The sequence below is a fragment of the Rhinolophus sinicus genome, chromosome 1, assembly GCF_057876585.1.
Source record: "Rhinolophus sinicus isolate RSI-liver-muscle chromosome 1, RSI-T2T, whole genome shotgun sequence".
Lineage (NCBI taxonomy): Eukaryota > Metazoa > Chordata > Mammalia > Chiroptera > Rhinolophidae > Rhinolophus > Rhinolophus sinicus.
The window spans coordinates 7,611,555-7,638,235 of NC_142501.1; the positions used below are offsets into that span (position 1 = coordinate 7,611,555).

Genomic DNA, 26,681 nt, shown 5'->3' on the forward strand with positions numbered 1-26,681 from the left:
AAGCATGTATTTTTCTGACGTGTATTAACGAGCTACTTGTTTTCCTTGTCCCTAATTTTCCCCGGTGAGACAGTGAGCGGTGCCCGGACAGCGAAGGTGGGAAGGAAGCAGCTACCTGTAGCTTTGTGTACTCTTCTCTCCCCCAGTCTAGGTCACGGGACGCCATTGCCAAGCACCAGCTTGGGGCTGTGTGTGGCAGCTGCATTCTGATCATGTGTGACTCCTGTGGGTTTGCACTAGGAAGTTGTCAGGTTGCGTGCGACCTGGCAGTAGTGAGCAGATCATAGCTACTCATCGGCAAGGTCACCTTTCAAATTTGCTGAGTGGGCTGATTTACCCTTCAAACAGAGGGACTGGACTTATTGGACCAATTCTCGTGAGAAACTGAATGTACAAACAGGCAATGGCCAGGTCATATATAAAATAGGACTTTGACTCACCACCTACAGCAACCTGCCCAGGAAACCATGCCCCTTACCTGCAATAGCAGCCCAGGAAGCCAGCCTGCTGTCAATCACACTTGCAGGAAGGCACCTTCCTACCTCTACTGACAATCAAGGGGCTAAACAACTTCTATAGCAATTGACCCAAAAAGACCGTATCTAGATTAATAACTGGCAGCTTCGCTAATTTTTGTCCCCCCTTCCAACTTAGGATCAACCAGAGAAAGCCAAATATGTACCCCGAACTAAACACATAGGACACCCCGCTTCTAGTGAGGCTGCAGCAGCCTCCGATCAGGGCACACCTGGGTCTTCCCTTTTTGCCTCTGCAAAGCTTTCCCTCTCTGCCTGCCTTTGAGTCTTTGCCAAAACCAGGGGCACTGGCCTACACCTTTGCTATTGCAAGTTCAGAACAAATAGCCTTTGCTTTTCTCATTTGGTTGGTCTTCGTTTATTTCCAGTTAACAAAGGAAGAATGAGGCCTTCATACGTGTCTGTGTGCGTGTGTGCGCCCACATACAGGCAGCAGAGTTAGATATTATTCTAAAAATTAGTTTCAATTTGCAAAGGACTGCGTTTTAATTCCAGGATTCTTTGGCAAAAGGTATGTCTAAGTAAAGGTGTGTCTAAGCAAAATGCAGGCACTTCCCCAGAAACTACTGTGTCCTGAATGTCATGGTTCTGAATTTGCCTTGAGTTCACTTAAAGGTGTAACCTCTGAGCGTGGGTGGCCGCTTCAGGCGGGGCAGCCCTGAGATGGAGAAACTAGTACAGAAAACTCTCCTCCCCCCTCCCCACCTCCCCAGGCATGCTTCAGGCTGGGAGGCAGCAGATTCTGGGTAACAAGGATCTTTATCTGGTCTTAGAAAGGGCTGTGACGACAACCACAGGTGGGCAGAAACACCAAAAGCCCCAGGTACCACTGGCCGGAATCGCAGAGAGGGGCCTGGGGTCAGAGAGGAAGGGGAGGCCTCTGTGAAGTTGCCGTCACTGTGAGGGAGGGAGGAATTAATGGGCCTTGAATGGACCGAGAGAAATTTAGGTGACCGGCAACGACATCTGCTATGGCCAAATACGTAACATTTTTATTAAAAATTTAAAATCTAACTCTGGCTTCTAAACCAACCAGATTTAGCCTTATGACTTTCTGCCACTGACCTTGTTAGACCAGAGTTAGAGTCCGGGAGTTAGAGTGGGGACATGGCTGCCTCCCTGGGTTATGTTGCATTGGAATCCCAAGGGCCTGGGACAGAGATGAGTGGTTCGATGTGGGTCTTTGGATGTGTCTGTGCCACCAGCCATCTGACACCCCATGCCCCTCTGCCCCAAACACCCGCCCTGCCATTTGGCATCACAAGGGGGACACCCAAGCTCTCCAAACTGAGTGCATTATCACCATGTCAGTGTTTCCTGTTGGCTGGCAGAATCCTTTCTGGCAGGTTTGATGCTATATTCAGATACTTTATTCAGGTTTCCAGCACCCCATCTCAGGGACATGTGTCCTTTGTTTTATCCTTAAAATCACCATTTTCTCTGCCTGGGTTCAAACCCTAATTCCTCCCCTTACTTCACACACGTCCTCTGTGCCTCCGTTCTCTCGTGAGAAAAATGGTGGTTTAGTGCCTCCTTCTTGGGTTGATGAGACAATTAAATATGTCAAGTGCTTGGAGGGGTCCCTGGCACATACTAGGCATAGCAGACATTTTAGCGATTAATACGCAAATGCGCTAGTGGAGAGGGGGACCGGGGCGCTGGGTGGTGGAACGCATTCTCAGGCCTCCAGGGCTCCAGAGGCAGCCCTCCCAGGAAGGAGAGAAGGGATGTGGCAAAAACCATGTAGTGGCTGAGAAAATTGTACTTGAAAATAAATGAGATGCCCCTGGAGACGCTGAAATATTTAGTGGAAAGGGCCTTGGAAAGGCTGCTAGTGGGGCCAGAATCAGGCCTCAGTGCTTCTGACACTGTAGCCCCACTTTGATTGTGAGGCTGAGGAAACCTAGAAAACTAGGAGATGCCTTTTGAGTTTTAGCCATGGAGGCCTGCTACCTGGTGGGCCAGCCCACCAAGCTGGAGGGATGGACAGGTAGATGGGTGGATGGATGGATGGACGGGTGGACAGGTGAATGGACAGGTGGATGGGTGGATGGATATATGCGTGGATGAATGAGTAAATGGGTGAAAGGATGGGTGGATAGATCAAGCATCTTCAAAAGATATATTTAGCAAACTTCCACTTATATCTCGTTGACCAAAACTGTGTCACATGCCACCCTTAGATGCAGAGGAAGCTGGGAACATAGTACAGTCATTGTGGTCATTTAAAATGGGGCATCTTCTTATCCTGAACAACATTATGGTTCTACTGGTGAGGAAGAAGGGCAGAGTGGATGATGGGCATCCCGCCGGCAGTAACAGCCAGAGGAACTGCATTTTAGCTGAACTGTGCAGGAAGCCTAAGAGTGGAAGGGCGCTTTGAGCTGAGGAAGCAGCCTAAGCAAAGGTGTGGAGAGAGCAGAGAACAGCAGAGGTGCAGCGAATGGCTCACAGTATGTTCTGTATAAATGTTAGCCCATCACTGTTACTACACCCAGGCAGAGGATTCTGTGGAAAGGATGTGTGTTTCAGCCTAAACTGGAAAGAAATATTGCATTAGACAATGAGGTATGAAAGACCAAGCGAGCTATCGTTAATTTTGAATCTCTACTACAGCTGTTATGTTCTTGCTGTTCATTCCCATCTTGCCTCTTGCCTTCTCCTTTCTCTCCTCAGCCACTCTTGACAAAGATTTGCCTATTTTGTCAGTCTTCTCCAAGATCCAGCTGTGCTTTTGTTGCTCCTCTCATTTTTTCCTTTAATTTCTTTAGTGTTTCCTTCTCTCTTTCCTTCTACTGTTTTTGTTGTTTTATTCTATTCTCTTTCTTGCTCCTAGAGTTGGACACTTAGCTCATTCGTTATGAATGTTTTTTCCTTTCTAACGTGTGTGTTTAAGACTGTAAATCATTCTCTGTGTACTCCTGTAGCGGTATCCTGCTAGGTTTAGCGTGTAATGATCGAATGCTCTTTCGGTTCTAGACATTTTCTGATTTCCCTCATGATATCTTTGACCTTTATATTAGGTGATCCATGAATTTAAATTTCAAACCATAGTGGTTTAAAAAATTAGCTTAATGATTTTATTTTCTAATCTTATTTCATCGTGGCCAAATATCAGTTCTTTGTATGGGTTGAGAATGGCTTTGTGACCTACTGCATGTGCGATTTTTATAAAATGCCATAGTCTCTAATTCCTGGATCTAGGAGTCTGTTATTGTCCACTAATCTTTAAGAGACTATCTCTATTTTTGCCTGCTTGATCTATCCATTACTAAGGGCTGTGTATTACATATATTATGATATTCTGCTATGATGGTACGTGTGGCAGCCATGGCCAGATGACGCTTAGATTTCCCTTCAAAGGACCCTACTGCGCAGAGTATAGTTAGCCTAGAGCTTCCACCTGCGACACCGTCAGATCCAATGTGGCATATACACCAAGATCACATTCCCACCTCCCATCTCTCTGGGCCGCCCCAGCCAATGACTTATCACCAGGGGGTACGAGAGCTGACAATGAACTCACAAGACTCCTTTAGTGGGCAGTCTTTGCTTGGGGACTACTCCTCGGCCTGGCCGAAGCTTTCTCTGAGTCCATCACAGTCTGTGCCTTCCTCCTTCCTTCCCTCACTCCTTTCGCAGACGTCAGATTTGCGTAAGTGGTCTGAGGCTCCCCCAGCCTGCTTCTGCCCCTTCTCCCTTTATCCTGGATAGCTGTTTCCCCCAATCAATCTCTTTTTTTTTTTTATTTTTTTTATTTTTTAGATTTTTTTATTGGGGAAGGGGAACAGGACTTTATTGGGGAACAATGGTCAAATTGTTATCCTTTCAATCTTAGTTGTGGAGGGTTCTGTTCAGCTTCAAGTTGTTGTTCTTTCAGTCTTAGTTGTGGAGGGCGCAGCTCAGCTCCAGGTCCAGTTGCCGTTGCTAGTTGCAGGGGACACAGCCCACCATCCCTTGCGGGAGTCGAACCGGCAACCTTGTGGTTGAGAGGGCAAGCTCCAACCAACTGAGCCATCTGGGAGCTCAGCGGCAGCTCAGCTCAAGGTGCCGTGTTCAATCTTAGTTGCAGGGGGCGCTGCCCACCATCCCTTGCGGGACTCAAGGAATTGAACTGGCAACCTTGTGGTTGAGAGCCCGCGCTCCAACCAACAACTGAGCCATCCGGGAGGCAGCTCAGCTCAAGGTGCCGTGTTCAATCTTAGTTGCAGGGGGCAGAGCCCACCATCCCTTGCGGGACTCGAGAAATTGAACTGGCAACCTTGTGATTGAGAGCCCACTGGCCTATGTGGGAATCGAACCGGCAGCCTTCGGAGTTAGGAGCACGGAGCTCTAACCGCCTGAGCCACCAGGCCGGCCCCCAATAAATCTCTTTTGTGTCTAATCCCATCTTGGGATTTGTTTCTTGGATGATCCAAAGTAGCACAGTGGGTTTGTCGACTTCTTGTAATTCTGACAGTTCCTGACATGTTGTTCATTACATAAAAGTTCAGACTTATATCTTCTTGAAGTTCCTATTATCATTTGTAACAATGCTGTTTATTCCTAATAGTACATATATCAAAAGTATCTGTATTCCTTGGGAGTGACCAGTTAGCTTAGTTGGTTGGAGCGTGGTGCTGATAACACCAAAGTTGCTGGTTCGATCCCCACATGGGCCACTGTGAGCTGCGCCCTCCTTAAAAATAAAAAAAAAATTAAATTAAAAAAATAGTATCTGTATTCCTGAACAATATGTAGTGCTATTTCATGTTTTTTAACTTTAAAATGGTCATTTTGAAGTATTCCTCTGCAATTTGTTTTTTGAGATTTATTCACGTAGGTACATGTAGTTGCCATTTATTTATTTCTACTGCTCTATAGTGGTCTGTCATGTGAATAAAATACAATCTATTTATCTTCTCTGCCACTTAAGGACATTTAGCTTATTTCCATCTTTTCTCTATTACACATAATGCTGCTGTGAACATTCTTACACATAGATCTGGAACTTATACATGAAAGTTTCCTTAGGATGTTTGACCAGAAGTAAAACTGTTGGGTCATAGCAAGTCACTAGATAGTGTCAAATTGCTCTACAGTGGTCATCTATCCTCTGTGTCTCTTGAAGTTTCTCATATATGTATCTCTCTACACTGCATTATGGATTTTTTTTTCAAATCCTCTAGTTCATCAATTCTTTCTTTATCTGTGTCCAATCTGCCATTAAACCTGCCCTGAATTTTAAATTTCAACATTTATATTGTTCATTTTGAGAAGTTCTATTTGGAGCTTCATTTTGTCTGTCTTTTAATTTTCATTCTGGAAATTTTCAAAAGCATATAAAATTAGAGACGACATAATAAGAAACCCCTATGTTTTTATTACTCTTCATCTTCTGCAAGTATCAGCCCGCAGGCAGTCGTCTTTTATAGATGCTCTTCCCCACCAGAGCTCAGACGCCATATCATTTTACCTGTAAATATTGTTCAAATCTGTCTATTCTTGTTTGATGTAACGTATTATGATCTTCTTGAGAGTTTGAATCTTTCATTTTGACCTTTAATCATTATAAACATTCTTATTCATATACAGCCTTCGGGCTCAATCCCCCGTTTCTGGCGTCTGCTGATGTGTTCAAGATGACCTCTTTCTTCACATATACTGAGATTTGATATTGTGAGCTCACATTTGGAGGAGCTTGTTTATTTCCTGGGGATTTCCTGTGACCTGATTTGTAAGAGTGTCCCTCTACAGCCATTTTGCATCTGCTTTACCAGGTGGTCCAGGGTTATCACCAACCTGGGACCAATTGTTTTCTCTTCACAGGAGACTCCCAGACCCAGCGTGCAGTTTGGACCTCAAACCCACTCAAAGCACGGGCACACAGTTTGCATTTGGCAGAGGATCCTTTTTGAAGCCCCCGCTGCTCGTACCTGCGCTGTGACAGACAAGTTTCCTTGTTATCCCCCTGTGCCAGGAGACAGGGTTTTCTAGCCCATCCTTTCACTGAGAGATGAGCCCTGAGAGGAGTCACAGCTTCAACTCTCCACCTCCTGTTGGCTGCAGGTCTTATCTCCATATCTCATCTCAACAAGGAGCCAAGGCTCCAGGGTTACTGGCTCTGATATCCCTCCACCTCTCGCATCGGCCCTGAGGCAGCTGTGGCTCTGGTGTAAAATTACAAGATTACCACCCCGGTGTTTCCTTCTTTGTTCTGGTCCCTGGAGATACCCCTCCCTTGCTTGTTAACTCAACCATGCACTTAACAATTTATTTATGATATGCGGTTATATTTTATCACGCATTTCTATGTTTTCGTAGGGAGAGCTTTTACACATTATCCTAGTCAAGATTTTTGTCAGAACTAAGTCCCCTTTATTGTGAAAGGTAGTTTAATTAGTTTCTTACTCACAATTTAAAAATGAACTAACTGATACACTTACCATAGCAGTGCGCCCAGATCAGACGCACCTGCCCTGAAGCCACTGCAGAGGTCCACCCATTCTCTCTGGTCCTGGCCTGCTAAGGACTTTGGGTTTGAATGGGTCACCTGCACTACACAGGGGCAGGTCCACTCATGACCCTCATTCACGGTGACTGCACGTCGGTCACCCTACAGAGCCTTTGAAGACAGAGCCCCTGCCCCTTTCTTTGGTACCAACAGGCTGTGGTTTTTACTGCGTGAAACATACGGATTGCACTCTGTGTTGTTCCCATTTTGCAGAAACTTCAGAATTTTGGATTTTGCTGGGATGTGGCCTTGGTCCATTTTTCTTTATAAATCGGCTACATTCATCTCCAATACTGATTTGTATCACTGCCACTAAATAGCCCGCCAGCAGAAAATGGCCTGAGTGCTCATAGCCCAGTTATTTTCCTGTCAAGAAGAATCTAAGAGATGAAGCAAGTTTCACCCCGTCATGCCCACAAATCTTTAGCTCTTGTGCACAGTTGCTGCTGTGTCATTGCTTATGTTCTGGTCTCAATGAGGGGGCCAGGCTTGCCCCTCCAAACCCCTCTCTGCTCTGCTACCAGGTCCCTATCAAAAACCCTGCTCAGAAGGTTTCTTTTGGGGGACGATGAAAATGTTCTAAAGTTAGATTGTGGTGATGGTACAAACTCTGTAAATATACTGAAAACCATTCAATTTGACACTTGAAGGCGGTGCATTTAATGATGGTATATAAATTAAATCTCAAGAAGGCTATTTTTTTGTTTTGTTTTAGTGCATGAAATTAGATGGGGGAGAAACAACCTGCTTGGGTACCCAAGACTTGCTCATCCACATGACCTTAACCTGCAGCCAAACCAAACTCCCCACGACCCCTCCCATGTACCCCCCTGCCCCGTGCACCATAACTTTGCACCGTCTGTCCTCTCCCCATGAGATGCCCTTGCCACTGACCCCGAGTTGTCCTCTGCTGCTGAGCTCCAGCATGGCTTTCTCCAGGAAGTTTCTCTGACCCCCTGTGAGTGCCTAAATATCCGGCTTACCTCTGCCACTGCTCCGGTACCGTGGGATGGAGGGTCCCAGTTTGTCTCCTGGGGCGGTGTCTTAGTCGTTCTGTTTCTCTAGGACCTGTCTTGGTGCCTGGCTCTCAGTCCATGTGTCAGCTAGACCCAGCTGGCTGCATGATGCCCCCATTGAATTTGTGCCTGTGTAGGCGCTGAGCACAGGGTGGTGAAGTCATGTGGAATTACGAAGGGTGTGGTTAGAACCTCCTCCCTCGAGCCTTCTTAGCCTCTGATTTAGCAATCACCGATTAGCAATTTCGCAAGATCCACCTTCCTTATCTTTCTGGAATACTTCTCTGCTGAGGTACCTTTCCCTTGGGTGTGGAAAAAAACTAGGGGACGACATGTACTAACTGAATGAAAGAGAGGGAAAAGGCTAATTAACATTCAGCTAAGAGAGAAAATGATTTCTCCTATCAGCAATAAAAACTGACAGCTCTATCAGACACTGAGCCGGGGCCACAGAGCCTGGCAGGCAGGTGGGGAGGGAAGCCTGCAGGCCTGATTTCGAGGGGTAAAGAGAGCTAAGGACAGAGCCTGCTGGCTGCTGGGAATCAGGGAAGCGCTCAGGCATCCAGAGGCCTCAGCTTGGGAGGTGAACCCTGTTCGTCCACGTCGCCCCTCCTTCCTGAGCCAGCCCCAGCAGGGGCATTCGCACTGTTCAGGTTTTATCCGCCCCCCCCCCCAACTCAGAGCCCTGCCTCTCCTAATGGCTTCTCCCTGAGCTCTCGTTTCCTCTGACCTTATCAAAAAAGGAAGCCACGTGATATCTATTTATGGGAGCGGTGTGTTCTGGGGAGAGGGGGCTCACAGTACGGGAAATCCAACGGCTGATGAAATTGCTCTGGCCTCTGGATCTCTCCATGCCATGAATGAATAAACGGGCATGGGGGCAGGGCGCTGAAATCAAACTCCGGTGATATCTGACAGGCAAGTTCCTTCTTGAGTGCCACGTAGGTAATTTGTCCTATAAATCAGAGCTTATAAAGCAGATCAGAGTTAATCGAGCTCAAATTCCATAGCTTTAATATGAGAGGAAGTGCAGGAGGAAAAAAGGGGGGAAATGCGCTCATTTGTTTGGCCTGGTAGGGAAGATGTTTAGCTTTTAAAAATATAACCATTCACTCTCTATTTTAAACATAAGTGCATTTTGCTGAAAAAGAGGGGGCCAATGAGACAGATACAGCAAACGACCTGAAAGCGATCTAAGACTAGCGCAGGTTGTTTCTTTTCATTGAAAACACACCAAGAGGCCGTGGGGTCGTGTTTTATATACAGCTCCGGACCCAATCCTCCCTGACACACAAAAATGAAGCATAAAGACCTGAGAACAAGTTCAGTAACTAAGAGCATCAACTCCCCGAGGCATCTGCGTGGGGACGAAGGAAACAGAACAGTCTGCTGAGACAGTGCAGGGCTCCTCATTTCTCCAGACATTCGTCTTCAGCAGATGTGGATGGGGGAAAACAGAGGTCCAGGCTGGCCTTGTCAGAGGTGATGGCTCCCGGCTGTGGTTTTCTGAGCCACGCCCAAATGCTGGAATTTGTAAACTGGGATTTCTGATCAGGTCTCGTGTCCAAAACCTTCCACCTTTTTAATGTTCTCAGTATAACAGGGATAACAAGGCAGTAAGCTGAAGGCCTTAAATACCCAAGAATTGACTCCAATAAAATCAATAAATTCAGGTACGTCCCTGGGTACATGTCCCTAACGGGTGATTAGCAGGTGTCTTTCAAGTTGCGCTGCTGATTTTTGAGGTTAACGGCAAGGACATGCTAGCTGTTGTTAACAAATAAATCCCAAACTATTAATGGTTTAACACAAAAGACATTTCCTTACCGATAGCACAGACCTAGATGAGTGTTCAATCATGACTGGTTGGTTCATGATTTCCTCCACACAGGGGTTCAGGGCCCACACCCTTCCCATCTTTTGGCTCCACTACCCCCTAAAGCTTCGTCTGTCAGTGCAAATGGAGAGGGCAGAGAAAGAATATTTACTTCTTAACTACATTGGCTTGGAAGTGAGGTACAGTACTTCTGACACCCCATCAGCAAGAACTGTTCCTATTGCCTCACCAAAGGCAAAGACAACTTGGAAACAGGCCCTGGCTGGCCGCTTCCTGGCAACACCTCTGTGCTGTTGGGGGGAGGAGCATGACTTTTGGTAGATGGCTGTCTTTACCTCTGCCGAACATGTCTGGGTGCCACTTTCAAACATAACCCAATACATAGAACTGAAAATGAAAATATATAGAAATTTGTGGGATGCAGGTACAGTGGGGTGAGAGGGAAAGATACAGCATGAAGTGCTTACATTTGAAAAGAGGAAATCCAGTTAATAACCTAAATTCCTACCTCAGAAAACTAGAAAAAGTATGAAATAAACCCAAAATAAGCAGAAGAAAAGAAATGATAAAGAGAAAATCAATGAAGCAAAAACTGATTCTTTGAAAAAAGAATGGATAAAATGCATAAGCCTCTAGAAAGACTGACAAGGTAAAAAGAGAGAAAATACAAATCACCAGTATCAAGAATGAAACAAGGAGTATCACTACAGATCCTACAGCCATTAAAAGCATAATAAAGGAGTACTATGAGCAACTTTACACACATAAATTGATAATTTAGATGAAATGGACCAATTCCTTGAAAACCACAGACTACCCAAACTGAACCAAGATGAAAATACATAATCTGAAAAGTCCTATTACCATTAAGGAAATTGAATTCATAATTTAAAATGACCCATTAAAAAAAATCGGCACATCCAGGTGGGTTCACTAGAGAATTCTACCAAACATTTAATGAAAAATTAACAGCAGTATTACACAATCTCTTCCTGAAAATAGTAGAGGAGAGAATACTTCTCAACTCATTTTATGAGGCCAGTATTACCGATATCAAAACCAAAGACAGCATGAAAAAAACCTACAGACCAATATTTCTCATGAACTTAGAGAAATCCTCAACAAAATGTTAACAAATCAAATCCAGCAATATATAAAAAGAATTATTTACCACAACCAAGTAGGATGCATTCTATATATGCAAGACTGTTTCAATATTCAAAAATCAGTTAATAGAACCCACTATATCTACAGGCTAAAGAAGAAAAATCATATCAATTAATACAGAAAAAGCACTTGGCAAAAATCTAACACCCACTCATGATTTAAAAAAGCCCTAAACTCTCAGCAAATTGGGAATAGAGGGGAATGTATTCAACTTGATAAAGAGCATCTACAAAAAAATCTGCAGCGCATAGTCCCACAAACATTGATAATGTGCTTTCCTTTTCAGTTGGTTCAAAATACTTTCAAATTTCCCCCTTTGACTTCTTTTTTGACTAATGGGTTATTTAGAAGTGTGTTATTTAGTTTCCAAATATTTGGGCATTTTCAGAGATGTTTCCATTATAAATTTGAAATTTAATTCCATGTGGTAAGACAGCATACTTTGTGTGATTTGAATCCTTTTTTTGTTTGTTTTCTAAAGATTTTATTGGGGAAGGGGAACAGGACTTTATTGGGGAACAGTGTGTACTTCCAGGACTTTTTTTCCAGGTCAAGCTGTTGTCCTTTCAGTCTTAGTTGTGGAGGGCACAGCTCAGCTCCAGGTCCCGCTGCCGTCGAGAGTTGCAGGGGGCGCTGCCCGCCATCCCTTGCGGGACTCGAGGAATTGAACTGGCAACCTTGTGGTTGAGAGCCCACTGGCCCATGTGGGAATCGAACCGGCAGCCTTTGAAGTTAGGAGCACGGAGCTCTAACCACCTGAGCCACTGGGCCGGCCCTGATTTGAATCCTTTTGAATGCACTGAGACATAGTCTGAATATTGTCTATCTTGGTAAATGTTCTGTGTGAACTTGAGAATGATGTGTATTCTGCTGTTGTTGGGTAAAATCTTATATAAATGCCAGTTAGGTCAAGTTGGTCGATAATGTTCAAATCGTCTAAATAGTTACTGGTTTTCTGACCACTTGTTTAATCAATTATTGAAAGAAGGGTGTTGAAATCTTCAACTAATAGACAAATTGTCAATTTGTCTATTTCTCTTTGCAGAGCTGTCAGTTTTTGCTTCAAGCATTTTGAAGGTCATTTTTAGGTAAACATTTAAGATTGTTTTGTCCTCTTCATGAATTGACCCCTTTCTCATTGTTATATATACCTTCTTTATCCCTGATAATATCTTTTGTTCTAAAATCTACTTGGTCTGATACTAATATAGTCCCACCAGTTTTTTGATAGCATGATATATCTTTTTTCATACTTTAAGTTTTAACCTATTTGTGTCTTTATATTTTAAGTATGTTTCTTATAGATAGCATATAGATGGATTTTGCTTTTTATAATCCAATCTGACAGTCTCTGCCCTTTAAATTTGGATATTTAAACAATTTATATTTAATATGACTATTATATTGTTAGGTTTAAATCTATCATCTTGATATTCATTTTTTTTTTAAAGTTACTCAAATATGCCTCAAATTTTAATAAAATCCCCTATACACACATTTATTTGCTACTGAAAATTGAAATAGCACATCAAAAAAATTTGCTACAAATCAAAACTTTGAAAACCAGAGCATCTAATGCACCCTGCCTTAATCACGCTCTAGCCAAACCACCCAATGTCTTCTTTTTCACATTCTTTCCACACAAAAGTTACTTGCTTCTAATTCTTGATGTTGGGTTTCATCTTACTGACTTCAGGCTTCGAAAACACATAGGCAATACTCAAGACTTATTAGTGCTTCTTTAGGTCAAATAAAAAAGTGGAACTGAAGTATATTGAAGTCATTCAAATGCAAACTACATAGATTCCTTAGAAGTTACTGGTATCAAAGTAGACAGGAAAAAAATGCAAGAAAAAAGACATCACAGAATTTATATCTTAGGTTATCAAAATATTGGTATAGTCTGTCCTAGCATAGAAGAGCTTTTCCTAGCTGCATAATGATCCTAAAATTACTAGCAAGAAATAAAACAGTACCAGAATAAGGTACTGTTGGCTAAATGGACTCCATGTCATCATTATTCTCCATGCTAATATTATCAGAAGGATCTCCATGATATAGGCAATAACGACAGCTACATCTAAATCTTCTGAATCGTGATTCAATCTCAATTTTCCTTTCCTGTGGGTCTTTTCGAAGCAGAGACAGGGTGCGGTATCTAATAACTTGTAACATCCTTTGCATCCTTTCTTTCCGAGCAGTTGCCAGTGTCCTTACTCCACGTCTCCTCCTGTGGACTATGCCTTGACCCAGCCCCAGTCCAAGCCCCTGTAAGTTTTTTTCTCTGTCCTGCGGTTGGGGTGAACATTCTGGTAGAAGGGAAGGGAATTTGGTACTAGGGCTGAGAGTCAAGTTACTAAGGTTCTTTGCTAGTACTTCGGAGACAGCTTGAGAGCTAGCTGAATCTTCTTCACTGGGCATCTGAGGAGACTCCGGGGTGGAGGTTCGGTTAAGCTTCATTGGGGAGTCCATTGGAAGTCTAGTCACAGCCTGAAGCTCCTCCAAGATCCCCCAAAGGGTTCGAGCGGAAGGTGACGCTCAAAACTCTGAAGTTGCTACAAAGTAGCCTGGAAAGAACCGTAGAGCCCAGAAATAGCGAGAAAAACCCCAATTCCGACGAAACGTGGTGAAAGAAAGAGCTAACCTTGATATTCATTTTTTTTAAGATTTTTTTTTTTTAATTGATGAAGGGGAACAGTGTGTATTCCCAGGACTTTATTGAGGAACAGTGTATTTTTCCCAGGACCCATCAGCTCAAACTCAAGTTGTTGTCCTTCAGTCTTAGTTGTGGAGGGTGCAGCTCAGCTCCAAGCCCAGTCGCCATTTTCAATCTTTAGTTGCAAGGGTCACAGTCCACCATCCTATGCGGGAGTCAAACCGGCAACCTTGTTAAGAGCACGCGCTCTAACCATGTGAGCCATCGAGCTGCCCCTTGGCAGCTCAGCGGCAGCTCAACTCAAGGTGTTGTCTTCAATCTAGTTGTGGAGGGCGCAGCTCACTGGCCCATATGGGACTCGAACCAGCAACCCTGTTTTCAGAGCTCGCACTCTAACCAACTGAGCCATCCAGCAGCCCCTTGATATTTGTTTTTTATTTATCCGGTTTTCTGTTTCCCTTTCCTCTTTTTCTGATTTCTTTTGGCATAATTGAATATTTTTATGATTCTATTATATCTCATTTGTTGGTTTATTAGTTAGAACTCGTTTATTATTTTAATGGTTGCTTGGGGTTTATAGTACAACTTCAATTATTCATAGTCCACCTTTAAGTGATAATATACCACTTCATAGAAAGAAAAATAACCTTACAATAGTGTGTTGCCATTTCTCCCCTCCCATCTATTAAAAAACCATGAGTTCCTAGCCTTACCTACACAATTCCAGTCCAATACCACAGGGCTCATTCTAGCTCCTGCCTTCCCATATTCACATCTCCCTTCTCTGACAGTGAGAAACTGGGCTCCCATTATTTCAATCCCTCTGTTTGACAGCAGTCTCCTCACCTGTACACTGCCCTTCACCTGTGGGCTGACCCCCACCCCCAACCCGATTAGGGTCTGCCTGCTCCTGACAGCCTGCTTTGTTCACATCTGCCTGGTGGACTTCTGATGAATAAGGGAAGGGAAAAGCCAGTAACTATTTTACAAAGCAGGGAAGGGAAGAGGAAGAGCTTTCTTGCTTTCTAGTATGACCAGATATTCCAGGCTCATCTTGTCCTTTCTTTTTGCCCAGACTTGGAATCAGCCAAGGGGCCTGAGTTCTTTTTAGTGGAAAGTGATGTTTAGATACCACAGTCTGGAAGCTGAGTGCTTTGCTACTGCTTGGTTATTAGTTTCTAGGCATTTTTCAGTGGACAGAGCTGGGAAATACTTTTTGTTTTAAAGAGAAAAATGTATAATGAGTTCATGCTTATATTCCCAGCTTAAATTTAGGATGATGGGGTTTTACTTATTTTCTTTGATTTTATATTTGTTCTTTTTTTCTCATGCTGAAAATCTTGGTTCATAAAACCATTAACATTATTACTTATTTGTTTTACCCATATATTTATATAGAATATATATTACATAATATGTATGATAATATGTAATATAGTATATTTAATTTATATGACATATTTCAGAAAAATAAGTATTATTGCTAACAATCTGATTACTGAAAACAATTTAAAATTTCTTTGTTCTCTCTCTTTTTTTTTAATCTTTAGGGTATCTCATATGCGATAGCCAGTCAAATGACTTAGCTCTTGAAATAGTTCCTATCTGAGTGTCCGAGCCACCAACTTTATACACAGTTACATCTATTTGCTTTTGTTTTCTCGGGGATTTTTTTTTCCATTTCAATTTAGTTTTGTTTTATAATTAAATAGAGCATTTACATGGTTCCAAAGTCAAAATTGTAAAACATGGTATATTTAGACAAATCTAGTTTCTGTCCTCTTTATACTGGTCCCTCTTTCCTCGTTTCTGTGATCTTAGTTCTGAGGTTTTCCTTTTTAAAAAATTATTATTATTATTATTATTATTATTGGGGAAGATTTTATTGGGGAAGAGGAACAGGACTTTATTGGGGAACAGTCTGTACTTCCAGGAATTTTTCAAAGTCAAGTTGTTGTCCTTTCAGTTGTAGTTGTGGAGGGCGCAGCTCAGCTCCAGGTCCAGTTGCTGTTGTTAGTTTCAGGGGGCGCAGCCCACCATCCCTTGAGGGAGTTGAGGAGTTGAACCGGCAGCCTTGTGGTTGAGAGCGCAGTGGCCCATGTGGGAATCGAACCAGCAGCCTTTGGCATTAGGGGCATGGAGCTCTAACCGCCTGAGCCACCGGGCCAGCCCAGAGGTTTTCCTTTTTTTAATATAAACAAATACCTTTATATACTTGGACCACCTCCCCTTCTTAGTTCAATAGTATCACACTGTCCATATTTTTCTCCTCTGGACTCTTTTAATGTTAATGCGCCTGTTTTGTGACTTTATAAAGTGGCAAAGGACACAGGTTCATTGTTAAGGGGCCATGTCAAGAGCCTTATGAATAGGTTTATATTTTTCAATTTTCTAAGTATTTCGAATCCCCCCTGTATACACAGAATGGTCATCATTGGTCATTTACTGAGTGTATGCCATGAGCTAGGCTTTTATATGCTATATTCGTTACCTAATGCTGTGTAACAAATAAAGACCAAAATCTTAGCTTAAAGCAACAGACATTTATGATCTCACAGTTTGTGTGGGTCTGAAGTCCAGGTTCAGCTTAGCTGGGTCTTCTGGGTGTGCATATCTCATGGGACTGCAGTCAAGGTGTTCCCAGGGCTGCTGTCATCTCAGGGCCTGGCTGGGGAAGGACCCACGTCCAGCTCACTCATATGGTTGTTGGCAGGGTTCAGTTCCTGGCAGACTGTTAGCTGGAGTCTGCCCTCTGTTCCTTGCCATGTGGGCCTCTTCATAAAGCAGCTCATAATATACCGTGTTTCCCCGAAAATAAGACCTAGCCGGACCATCAGCTGTAAGGAGTCTTTTGGAGCAAAAATTAATATAAGATCCGGTTTTATTTTACTATAATATAAGGCTGGGTCTTATATAATAAAATATAAGACCGTGTCTTATATTAATTTTTGCTCCAAAAAACACATTAGAGCTGATGGTTAGGCTAGGTCTTATTTTCGGGGAACCAAGTACCCCTCGCTGGGTCTTGGGTTCCGGCCTGCTCTGTTCTGCCTCCTTCTTCCCCCTTGGAGTTTCAGGGCTTCCATCCTGAGCCCTGGTTCAGGGTCCACTCCCACACCTGCAGCCCTGTCTGCCAGGACCCCTGGCCTCCTGGCCCTGATGCCCACAGGTTCCCACCGGGCTGCACCTGGCGTTTGCCGTCACTTGACCGACTGTGACCCTCCTTGCCAGTAACTTGTGTACTTGGCATAGCTTCTCAGATCCCCGTCTCCCTTCTCTGAAAACATGGGAGCTGCCAGCCCCACAAGGTTCTATGCTCAAGGGAGAAAATTGTTGAAAACAATGCGGGGTAAAACTGGGACTTGCTACCAAATGAGAAAGCTTGTGTATCACTAAAGACACGGGATGCAGAACACTTAACCAGCACTCAGCCAATCACCTTTACTATCAGGAAGGCTGAGCGGAGGGGCTGTGACATCAGGAAGGAGATGCCACCTTATTCCCAGCCACCCCAAGCCCGTCCCCTCCTACCCCTGCCCTTCCTAGCTGACCTCCAGGGGGCACCAGATCTCCACCTTGTGCGGAAAGGAAGAGAGCCAGGGGCAGTGGGGGCTGGGGGTGAGGGGTGGGGAGGGAAATAAAGGGGCTGGCAGAGAGCAGGGCATCCCCCCAATGTCATGTTCGGAGCCTCACCAATATACTGCTAGGGTGCAACACCTGTAGTCCTGCAAGATTCAGAACATCCCTAAATCGCCACATTTGCAGAAAATGGATGAAAAGCTGATCAAACAGACGTTTGATGCTGGGATGAAGAGGAACTGGGTCCAGCAACGTGGAGTTGGAGGTAAAGTGCGGGCTGGAGTTCTGTCAGCTGGAGGTGGAGTCTTCCGTCATCCATCAAGCCTGCAAGGGAAAATGAAAAGGGCTCCACCCTGTTTCTCTTTCTCGGAGCCTAGCCGATGTGGCACAGGGCAGCGGGCAGAGCGCCCAGGCTGTGCAGGGGCAGGCACAGGCTGGGGCGATGGAGATTCTGGGGCCCTGCTTGCTGGTAAACCACAGTGTAGCCTGGAGTTTGGCTCAGAAAACTGACTCAGAAATAGCACCCCGTCTCCATGCCTGGGGAGATAGATGAGCTCCCAAACCAGGCTCCTGGGGTCACCCCAGCAGAACTCTGAATGGCAGTATTCCCCAGACAGAAGCTGACTGCCTTAGAGGAAGAAGAGCCACATACACAGCCATGGTCGCTCACAATTCAGGCACTTTCCCGCTCCTTATGACCTTCCGTCTCCTCATCTGTCTTTCAAGGCAGGGGAATAGGAACCCCTCTCACCTCACGGATGTGGAAGGTGAGGCTCAGAGGCTTCTCACCACTTGCCCAAGGCCCCACAGGTAGGCAGTGGCAGGGCAGGGCTTTGAACCCAGATCGTCCGCCCCCAAGTTCAGACTCAGATTCCTCTAAGGCCAACCCTCCCTGGAAAGGTAAGGCTGCGACTTCTGAGAGAGATAAAAAAAAAACTGGCAGGAGTTTGGAGCTGCGTTCTTTTGGGGGCACTTTCTCTGGAAAGGGCAAGGAGTGGCCTGCCCTCTCTGCCTGGATGTACCTGCTAAGTCAGTGCCTTCAGTAAAAACAAATTCTGTTTTTGCCATTGAATTGCAATATGGAATTGCAGTGTGTTCCCATGGTCACACATTTCTGTAGTTTGCAAATATGAGACATTTTAACCTCAGTTAAGTTTCTTTCCACTCCTGTGCCCGTCTTTGTTCGTCACTGGGAGTGTTCCTGGAAGCCATCAATGACAAAGAGTGAATCCAGTGAACATGATGGAAAAAGACTGAAATGTCTTGCTGAAGTGACCTGAAATAGCGACATCAACAAAGGTAACAGAGAATTAATGGGCCCATGCAGCGAGGGCATAGGAGCCACACTGGATAACAAGTGTCGTCCATCCAAGGAGCGTTGGTCCCTGTGTGAGAAAACTCAGCACGCCCTGAATTCCTACTGCTCATCTATGAAGGAAACTTGGTCCGTGTTTGTATTCTGTCTGTAGAATAAGGAATACGCCATCCTCGTCGGACAAAGAGGTGAGGAGAGTGTACAACGTCACAGGGAATGTGTCCCAGAGGCGGTCGGGCAGTTAACACAAAAACATCCTGTTACTTTTCTGAGTTGCTTGATGTTTATAGTATTTGTCAGCTTCTTAGAATTTGCAATTTGTGGATTTCTATTCTCCTTCGCAGGGAAAGTTAATATTCACTGTCGTACCTAATTTTGGCTTTGTGATTGCGGGTTCAAACATCTGGCAGAAATGAGTTTTCATTCTCTCCTTGGGCCATGACTCCCCCACCCACCCTTTCCCCCAGACCACCCAGGGGACATTTCAACAAGGGCGGGTTGGTCAGAGGAGGCGGGAAGGCTGTGAGTGAGGAGTGAGGTCCAGGCGCTGGGCCGGGGGACAAAGGGCCTCCTGCCCAAGCTGAGGTCAGCTGCACCCAATAAGTACCCCAGCCCGGCTCCCATGGGCAGCTCAGGGATGGCCATGTCCCAGGTGTGCCTCATCTTCCAGAAGATCAGCAGACAGGTGTGGGGAGGAAAGAAAGGAAAAGCAATGGCCAGCAGGACTCAGGGAAGTGATGACCCAGGCGACTGCTCCTTGTGAATCCTTTTGTCTGAGTCTAATGAAAAAAGCTTGACAATACTTTCCTTTGGTCCTCAGCGGGGGTGGGGAATTTCCCGAGGAGGAAGCTTCTAGGTGAGTGAAATCTCAGGGCTCTCGGGCTGCTACTCTTCTGCTGTGACCTAGTGGAAATTTCACTGCTACGCCATCCAAAGGTCAAGACTCCGCTGATTCTTTGCTCTTCCTTTTTCTATGTAGCTGGACAAAGAACAGACTGTGGTTCTTGTCCCTCTGCGCACCCCTTGGAGATTTCTGTTCCTAAAAGACCGCAGTGTCTCTCCAGTGTTGAGGGCAGTTTGTAGAGAATGGGATTTCATTCCAATGACTGCAGAAGCCTCTTAACTTCCAAATGAGGTGTCTTCGGGGGAAACTTTCCACTTGGAAACCTCATCATCAATGATGCCAGGCTTCCAGGAATGGCCAGAAAGCCGCTTAACTCAGAGTACCTGAAAATCTGTAAATGTGAAATAAAAACAGTAAAAATAGATATTATCATGAGTCCCCCAAAATAAGGGGGTCTTATATTAATTTTTGCTCCAAAAGACGCATTAGGTCTTATGTTCAGGGGATGTTGTCCTGAAAAAAATCACGCTAGGACTTATTTTCTGGTTAGGTCTTATTTTCGGGGAAACATGGTATTTGCAATACCAGTAATTTTTTTAACAGAAAAATAAATGGGCCCCTTTCTTGGCTCAGCTCCTCGGCCTGGACCTGACACCCTAGCCCCCACCACCGCACCCTGCCCCCTCCTTGCTGGCCCTCTCTTCTCCTGGAAGCCTCTCACTGAGCCTCTGTGAATGCTGTGTGGCCTGGCTTCCATGGCAGGCTCAGCCTGCTCTGGGCTTGTGTACCCCTCACACTGGGTTCCCACTGGGTTGTGACTTGGATGTGTGGGTGTCAAGCTCTGCCCTAGACAGAGGGTGCCCAGGACAGGGCCTGGCCCTGAGCAATGCCCTGGAAAAGTTTGTTGAATGAAGGAACAAGTGACCCAAAGTTTCTTGTGGGTCCCTGGAGGGACTTCCGGACTCCTGTAGGGATTAGAGGTACTGGCCTGGGTTCTTTGCTGTCTGTGAGCCTAATGCCCATGGGGGTTTGAGGGGGCTGGCCCAGCCACAGGGCAGTGGGAAGGGAAGTGAGGAAAAGAACGTGCTGGGCAGAGAGAAGAGGTGAGAGCTAAGGAGCCAGGCCGAACTGGTGGGCAAGTCCACGGGGTAGAGTCCCCTGACGCCACCCAGCCTTCTGCACCGCTTCTGGAGTCCTAACGGGGGCCAGATCCAAGACCAGACTCCATGCTGCCTGGAGGGCTCCCCTCTCCTGTCGCTCCTGGTCCCACTCCCCACACTTCCTGAATGTCTCCCTCCACAGATTTCCTCATCCAGAACCGCATCCCCCCTCGGGGTCTGTACCTGCTCCATCTCCCCTTGCTGGACCCTTGTTCTCTGCAAATCCCCCAAGCCCCTTGGAAAGAAACCTAACGAGAGAGGGGCTCAGTAAATGTTTATGGCAAAACAGCTGTTTTCAACCAACATCTTATTCTTTGCAAAGTACTTTCATGTCTTGTTACTCCAGTTGTTCATCAAATCCGTTCGAGGCGGTGGGTATTCACTCCCTTTCATATTGTAGATGAGGAAACTGCCCCCATTGGCTTAAGAGATAAGGTCAGAGAGCAACCTGAGGGGGCTTGCTCTAGAGTCTCAGGACACCCATGGTGGCCTCGCAAGTGGGGAGGGAGGAAAGGGGGCAGAAAGGAGGGAGGGAGGGAGGCAGGGAGGGGGAGGGAGGAGCAAATCTTTTTGAAGGGTCCTCCTGACCCATGGCCAAGCTCACCACAGCCTCTGGGAATCTGCCTCTGGAAGTTCTTGGGGGCAGTTTCTCAAGTGTGAGAAGGATGGTCTGTTAAAATACAGATCTGCTGGCCTCCTAAAGTCTCCTGGAGCCAAGTCTCAGGTAAGGGCGGGAATCTGCATAATTAGTGGCTGCCACACACCCGCCTGTGCCCTCTGCCCCATAGAACCATAGAATTGCATGGGGTGACAATGCATGAATTAGCCTCAGGGGAAGCTAATTGTTTCCTTAACTGGCTGAACTCCCTCTGGGGAGCCCTGCCCTGCCTGGCAGGGGGGTTGGTTTGCCTGGTGGCCAATAACCGGCTCCGATGACGGTTCCCCAGGAGGAGTTTAGGAAGTGTTCCCAGCTATAGCAGCTTGTTAGAACAGAGGGGACATGCTCTGAAAGAGGCTCCTAGGGGCTCCGAGGAAGGGCATTAGAGAGGCATGCCCTGCGCTCCGTTCCCACAGCCCCCCGCCCAGCACATTCCTGGTCCTGCCTACCCCTGACCCCCTCCACCACTCTGTCATGCTGCCTGCCTCTCAAGCCCTGGCCTGGCCCTAGAAGGGGAAGAAGCCACCGGGAGATGAAGACATTGCAGGTGAGGGCGTTCCCACAGGCCACAAGGTGGCGCCATTGACACAGGACAGCCGGGGGCTGTCCTTGTAGCAGGGAGGGGAAGGGGGTGGCACCATTAGCAAAGGAACTTGGAGGCTCTGACACCTGCCACCAAGGATCTCTTGTGATTGGCCTCCTGGTCGGTGCTTGTCTCTCAGGGACACAGTTGAACCAAGGACCTAAACCTAACAAGGCCTTGGCACGTGGTGAACATGGAGTAAATGTTGAGAAATGATGCCACCTTGTTTTTTCAGATCTTCAGAATTATTTTCAGTGCGGCAGGGGAGAGGCACTAGCTCCTTACTGCCTCCCCGCAACCAACTTAGCAAGGAAAATCTTATCTCTCTCTGGGCATGCGGCCAATAGGAAAACCCTGGACTCTGGTCCCAGGTATGCCTCTGATCCCCTCCACGAGCCCAAGCAGGCCACTTTATTTTTCTCTGTCACTAAATCTGTAGGATGAGGGTTATAATACCAGCCCTGCTGGGAGGGTAAAGCAAACTGCAGGAGAACACAGTGTTTAAAAGCGCAGTCACAGGAGTTCAAATCCTTGTTTCACTGCTTACTCGCTGTGTGGCCTTGGGCAGGTGGCTTGCACTCTCTGAACTTCAGTTTCCTCCTCTGTAAAATTGGGGCAGTAACACCTATTGTCCCCTCTAGGTTTCTATGAGGAGTGAAGTAGTCACTACATGAAACAATTACTTAATAAAGAAGAGAAAATACAGGACAGGTTGGACTGAGAAAGGATTTTGTAGATGGGCCAGGTCAGCCTTCCAGCCCGGCCAGGAATCTCCCAGGAACATGCAGGGTGGATAGCTTCCAGGTGGGTTTGCACACGTCCAGTAACAGAGCGCTCACTCCCTCTTGAGAAAGGAGGCTGTTTCACTGTGGGCCAGCCCAGCTCACAATTAGATGGGTCTCCTTCAACCGCGTCACAGCTGGTTCTCAGGGACCGAATCATGCCCCTGGACTAGTGGTCACGTCTCCCCCCCAGAGAGCAGCGGGGTCAGTGCCACCCAAATGCCCCCTGCTACATGGTACAGAAAGGGGTACCCCCCCAAGGCACACTTGGGTGTCACTGGGAGGGGAGGGATGCCATCCTCCACCTTCTCCAATGCAGGGGTGTATGAAGGAGAGGACGGAAGGAAACAAGGGGTTGATCGACCCACCCCTGGGACCCCAGGGCAGTGAGGACCCCAAGGACTGGAGGAGTGAGCTGCTCTGGGTCTCAGGCATCAGACCGTTATAGAGGGTCACTGTAAGGGGGCCCCTCCAGCTGGTGGGCTCCTGGCACTGGAGTCTGTCGGGAAGAAGAAAGTGGCTTCCTGCAGTGGCGGTGGGAGCAGAGTGGTCCCCTTCCCAGGGCACTTCTGCCCACAGTGCAGCCTGGGGAAGAAATGCAGAGAAAACAGGCAGCTCCTGAGGGTGGGAACGAAACACAGCCAGGCTGGGGTCTCGCGCCCACTCGCTCACTCGGGGCAGGTGAAGATCCCGTCTGGGGGCTCTGTTTTCCTCCCTAGACAGGGTGCACCTTGAGACTGGAACGTGGGCTGCAGCATGAGGGGGCTCAGAGCTGGGGACGGGCTACAGCAGCACCTGTGTGACAGGCAGGGGCAGAGGCAGTACCTGTGCCCATGTTCCAAGGCAGCCTGGCCCTCGGCCACCTCCTGATGCCAAGTCACAAAGAGACTCACAGACTGATGCCTTTAAAATGCTCCCTCCGTGCACAGAGGCATTAACATGACGTCTGTCACCATGGCATCGAGGTGCTTAGACAACCTGCTCCCCCCAGGAGCTCAGAAACAGCGTGAAGCAGATTATCTGTGTCTCACCGTGACACATGCGATCATGTATCATCGTGATGGATCAACAGTCAGTACCACTGGGGTCCCCTCCGCCCCCCAGCCGGTCGGAACGGAACCGGCTTGCATTCATACGTCTTCCTCACCTGGTGGGCGGTCCCGCTCCTGCCAGGCGTCCTCCCAGCACTCCTGGTGTTGGTGGGAAGCGTCTTCTGGCTTTCATCACTCATGTGCAAAGCGGCTGAGGGGAGAGGGAAGCCTTGGGTGAAGGACAGAAGCTGGACCCCATGATGCCACCACTGGGGGCTGCAGTGGGAGGTGAGGGGAAAGGCTGGGGAGCGGCTTACACAGCTGGGTGTTCCGTGCTGCCCCTGAGCCCCGTCCTGATCTTGGGCCAGCTGCTTTGCCTCTGAGGGGAATAGCTTTCTCCTTTGTACAACAGGATGACATTTCTCTTGAGGGTTAATGGAGAAAGGAGATGAAGTGCTCAGCTGAAACCCAACCACCTTTGCCCCACTTCCTCCACGTGCCAGCATGCTGCGTCCCTCACCATCACCCCTGGACCCCTTGCCTCTGCCACTCCAGACAAGCAGGCAGACACCTTTCCCCCTGCCCCATCCAGGGTGGCCTGGTGTTGGGCTCCAGAATGTCCAGGGCAGAAGGTGCCCGGTCTGCGGATAACTGCTGTCCCTATGTTGGTGCCTGCTGGATGCCAGGCCAGATGGGGAAGCAATTCCTGTGTCTCCTGGTGGGGCAGGGGATGAGCTCAGGTTTAGGGAAGCTTCAGCCAGGAAAGACATTTGAGGTGGGCTGGAGGGGGAGCATCCACGGGCCTCCGCGGGGGACCCAGGGTGGCCCTTGTTGCGCTTATGACCAGCCACCTTCCCGTCCCAAAGCTGTTTGGCACCCTGTGAGGTGGGGAACTTGTGGCTCCTGCCCTCATCCAGACTGCCTGCCCCTCCTCCATCACGAACCTGCCCCCTCCCGGATCCTCCCAACCACGGTCCACCCCTACCTAAAAGCCTGCTCTTTGATGAGCACGGTATGGGGCAGGGGGAGGCTCCTGGACTATTTACAGGGGGAAGTCCACACAAACGTGGTTATTTTTAAAGAGTTTCAGAAGTGAGCAGCTGAACCAAGCCCTGATGTTACTCGTGGAATCTGTCCCCCTTCAGTCACCAGTGTCTTCTGGACCCGCCACCAGCTGAAAAGGGGCGGAGGAGGGGAAAGCCCACCCACCTAGTGGGTTGGGAGGCCCCGCCCAGCCCTCCTGCAGATTCCTCACCTGACCCCTCCACCTGGGGCCGGTGGCTACTTGAGTGGAAAGTTCCTGGTTGTTGTGAGGAGCAGGCCCAGTGAGGCCTCCAGGAAGCAGAAGAGCGGCCAGGGAGGAGCTTGGTGGGGACACGAAGGGGAACTGGGGCTGCCGGCAGCCTGCCCCCTCCTGTGAACTCAAGAGGAAGGAGGGACGCTGACCAGGAGGCCCCGATGGAGAGCCGGCCTCCGCAGTGGTGGGCCCCGCCGCCAGGTCCCCTCACGGCCCCCTGGCTCCTGGGCTTGCTCCTGTCCCCCTGGACCGTGCAGCTCGCAGGTACCGTCTTTCTTCTCACGCGCTCGCTGGCTCCGCACATCAGAGAGGCTTTCATCCACCCGCCCCGCCGCGTGCAGCTAATTCCTGTCTCGGGGGATTTGCTGGTTGCGTTTGAACATTGCAGGCTTCACAGGGGAAGCCTTTGGGGACCAGGAGATGTTTAGCTAATGCCTCGTCAAGGTGGCTTTTGAAGGGGCTGTGGGGGGGAGGGGACAGTGCCCCCTCCTCACGGCTGTGTTAACAGCCTCCCTCCCAGCACAGCTTGACCTCCTTGACCCTTAAACAAGATGGGTGGGCGTTGCTGCAGCCTGGGGGCATTGGGATTGGGTGCAGGGGTCAACGGGGAGGGACATCTCACCTCCAGCGGAGCACATGATGGAAGCACCAGGTTGAACCTGCCGAGTGGCAGGGACACCCTCGGTGTTGTCACTGTGTTAGCTGGGAGCAGGAGGGAAGGCAGAGGTTGGCCACCGGGAGCACTAGAACCTGGGGTACAAAATTGTCACTGTCGCCAGAAAGGGTGGCACCTCCCACTTCCTGAAATACAACCAGAGGCCACAGCATTATTTACAACTTGGGAGCTAGGCCTTTCTGAGGGCTGTCACTGTGCCCCCTCGTCCTGGTCGCAGGCCCCCTCAGAAGCTGGGTGGCCTGGATCCAAGCCAGGACCTGGGGTGGGTGGCCTTGGGGTAAGTTCATAGAGGCTAAGGAACCCCCAGGAGTGTCCCTCACCAGGGCTGCCCACACGGGTCTCTTGGGCTCTGTCTCTCCCTCTTGTATTCCTAGGATCCCCTCTACCCGCCGACTGTGCAGGCTGGGTGTGTTTCTTCCATTTCACTCAGACTTTGATGAGGCTTCCAGGAGCTGCCCCCGCTTCTGCCTCCTCCTCTGCCTCACTTATACCATGAACAAGAACAGTTATGTATTATCACATTCACACTGATACTCAATCCTCTTCATCTTGAGGCGCTGTCCCCACCGGCACCATTTAAGAACAGGGAAATGGAGGCCCAGGGAGGCCAGGTAGCTTGCCCAAGGCCTAGCAAGTGAGTAGAGGTCGGGTTCAGACCCGGGTCAGCCTGAGCCTGGAGCTAGGACCATTGTCAGTGGGTTCTGGGGTTCCTCTCGCCTTTCTTTCTAAAGAATATTCTTCACAGAAAAACCCCCCACCCCCAGAAAGGCAAGAGCTGATGGTGGGCCCCTGGTGACATCTCTCCTTGCATCTCATCATCTACCACCCCCTCCCACCCCTCAGAGATGGGCCAGTGCAAAGATGGCTCAAGGAAATGCAGCTTGTTGGGGACAATGCATTTGAACTCACTCTTAGTCATTTTTAACTTAATTACCCCCGATTCCCATCATTTCTTTTTGTGTGGTCCCTCCTCCCCAGAAAGGACCAGGTACATCCTAGAAACTGAGTGGAAGAGACTTTGCATGGTGCTGCTGTGAGAAGCTCTTTTGTA

General features: G+C 47.8%; 2 protein-coding genes and 1 long non-coding RNA gene across 4 annotated transcripts in view; 1 reads left to right on the top strand and 2 right to left on the bottom strand.

The window, feature by feature from the left end:
- The window catches only part of NFAM1 (NFAT activating protein with ITAM motif 1), a 76,383-nt gene that overhangs the window by 21,721 nt on the left and 27,981 nt on the right, over positions 1 to 26,681 (top strand). The window contains exon 1 of one of the 2 annotated variants that reach the window (XM_019715440.3): positions 24,974 to 25,218. The exons of the other annotated variant lie outside the window; for it this stretch is intronic. Coding sequence (XP_019570999.3) covers positions 25,116 to 25,218 — 103 coding nt within the window. The 5' untranslated portion in view covers positions 24,974 to 25,115. Of the gene's footprint in view, positions 1 to 24,973; positions 25,219 to 26,681 lie in introns of those variants that run through there. 2 annotated transcript variants of the gene reach the window in all.
- Positions 12,441 to 13,577, bottom strand: LOC141570032 (developmental pluripotency-associated protein 3-like). Its single transcript, XM_074324944.2, has one exon. It carries the CDS (start codon positions 13,519 to 13,521, stop codon positions 13,045 to 13,047), a length of 477 nt encoding a protein of 158 aa, XP_074181045.2. The 5' UTR covers positions 13,522 to 13,577; the 3' UTR covers positions 12,441 to 13,044.
- On the bottom strand, positions 20,894 to 25,019 carry LOC141570195 (uncharacterized). Its single transcript, XR_012494163.2, has 3 exons — positions 24,913 to 25,019; positions 23,774 to 23,868; positions 20,894 to 23,211 (listed from the first exon to the last, which is right to left on the bottom strand). It is a non-coding gene; the product is annotated as an uncharacterized LOC141570195 (long non-coding RNA).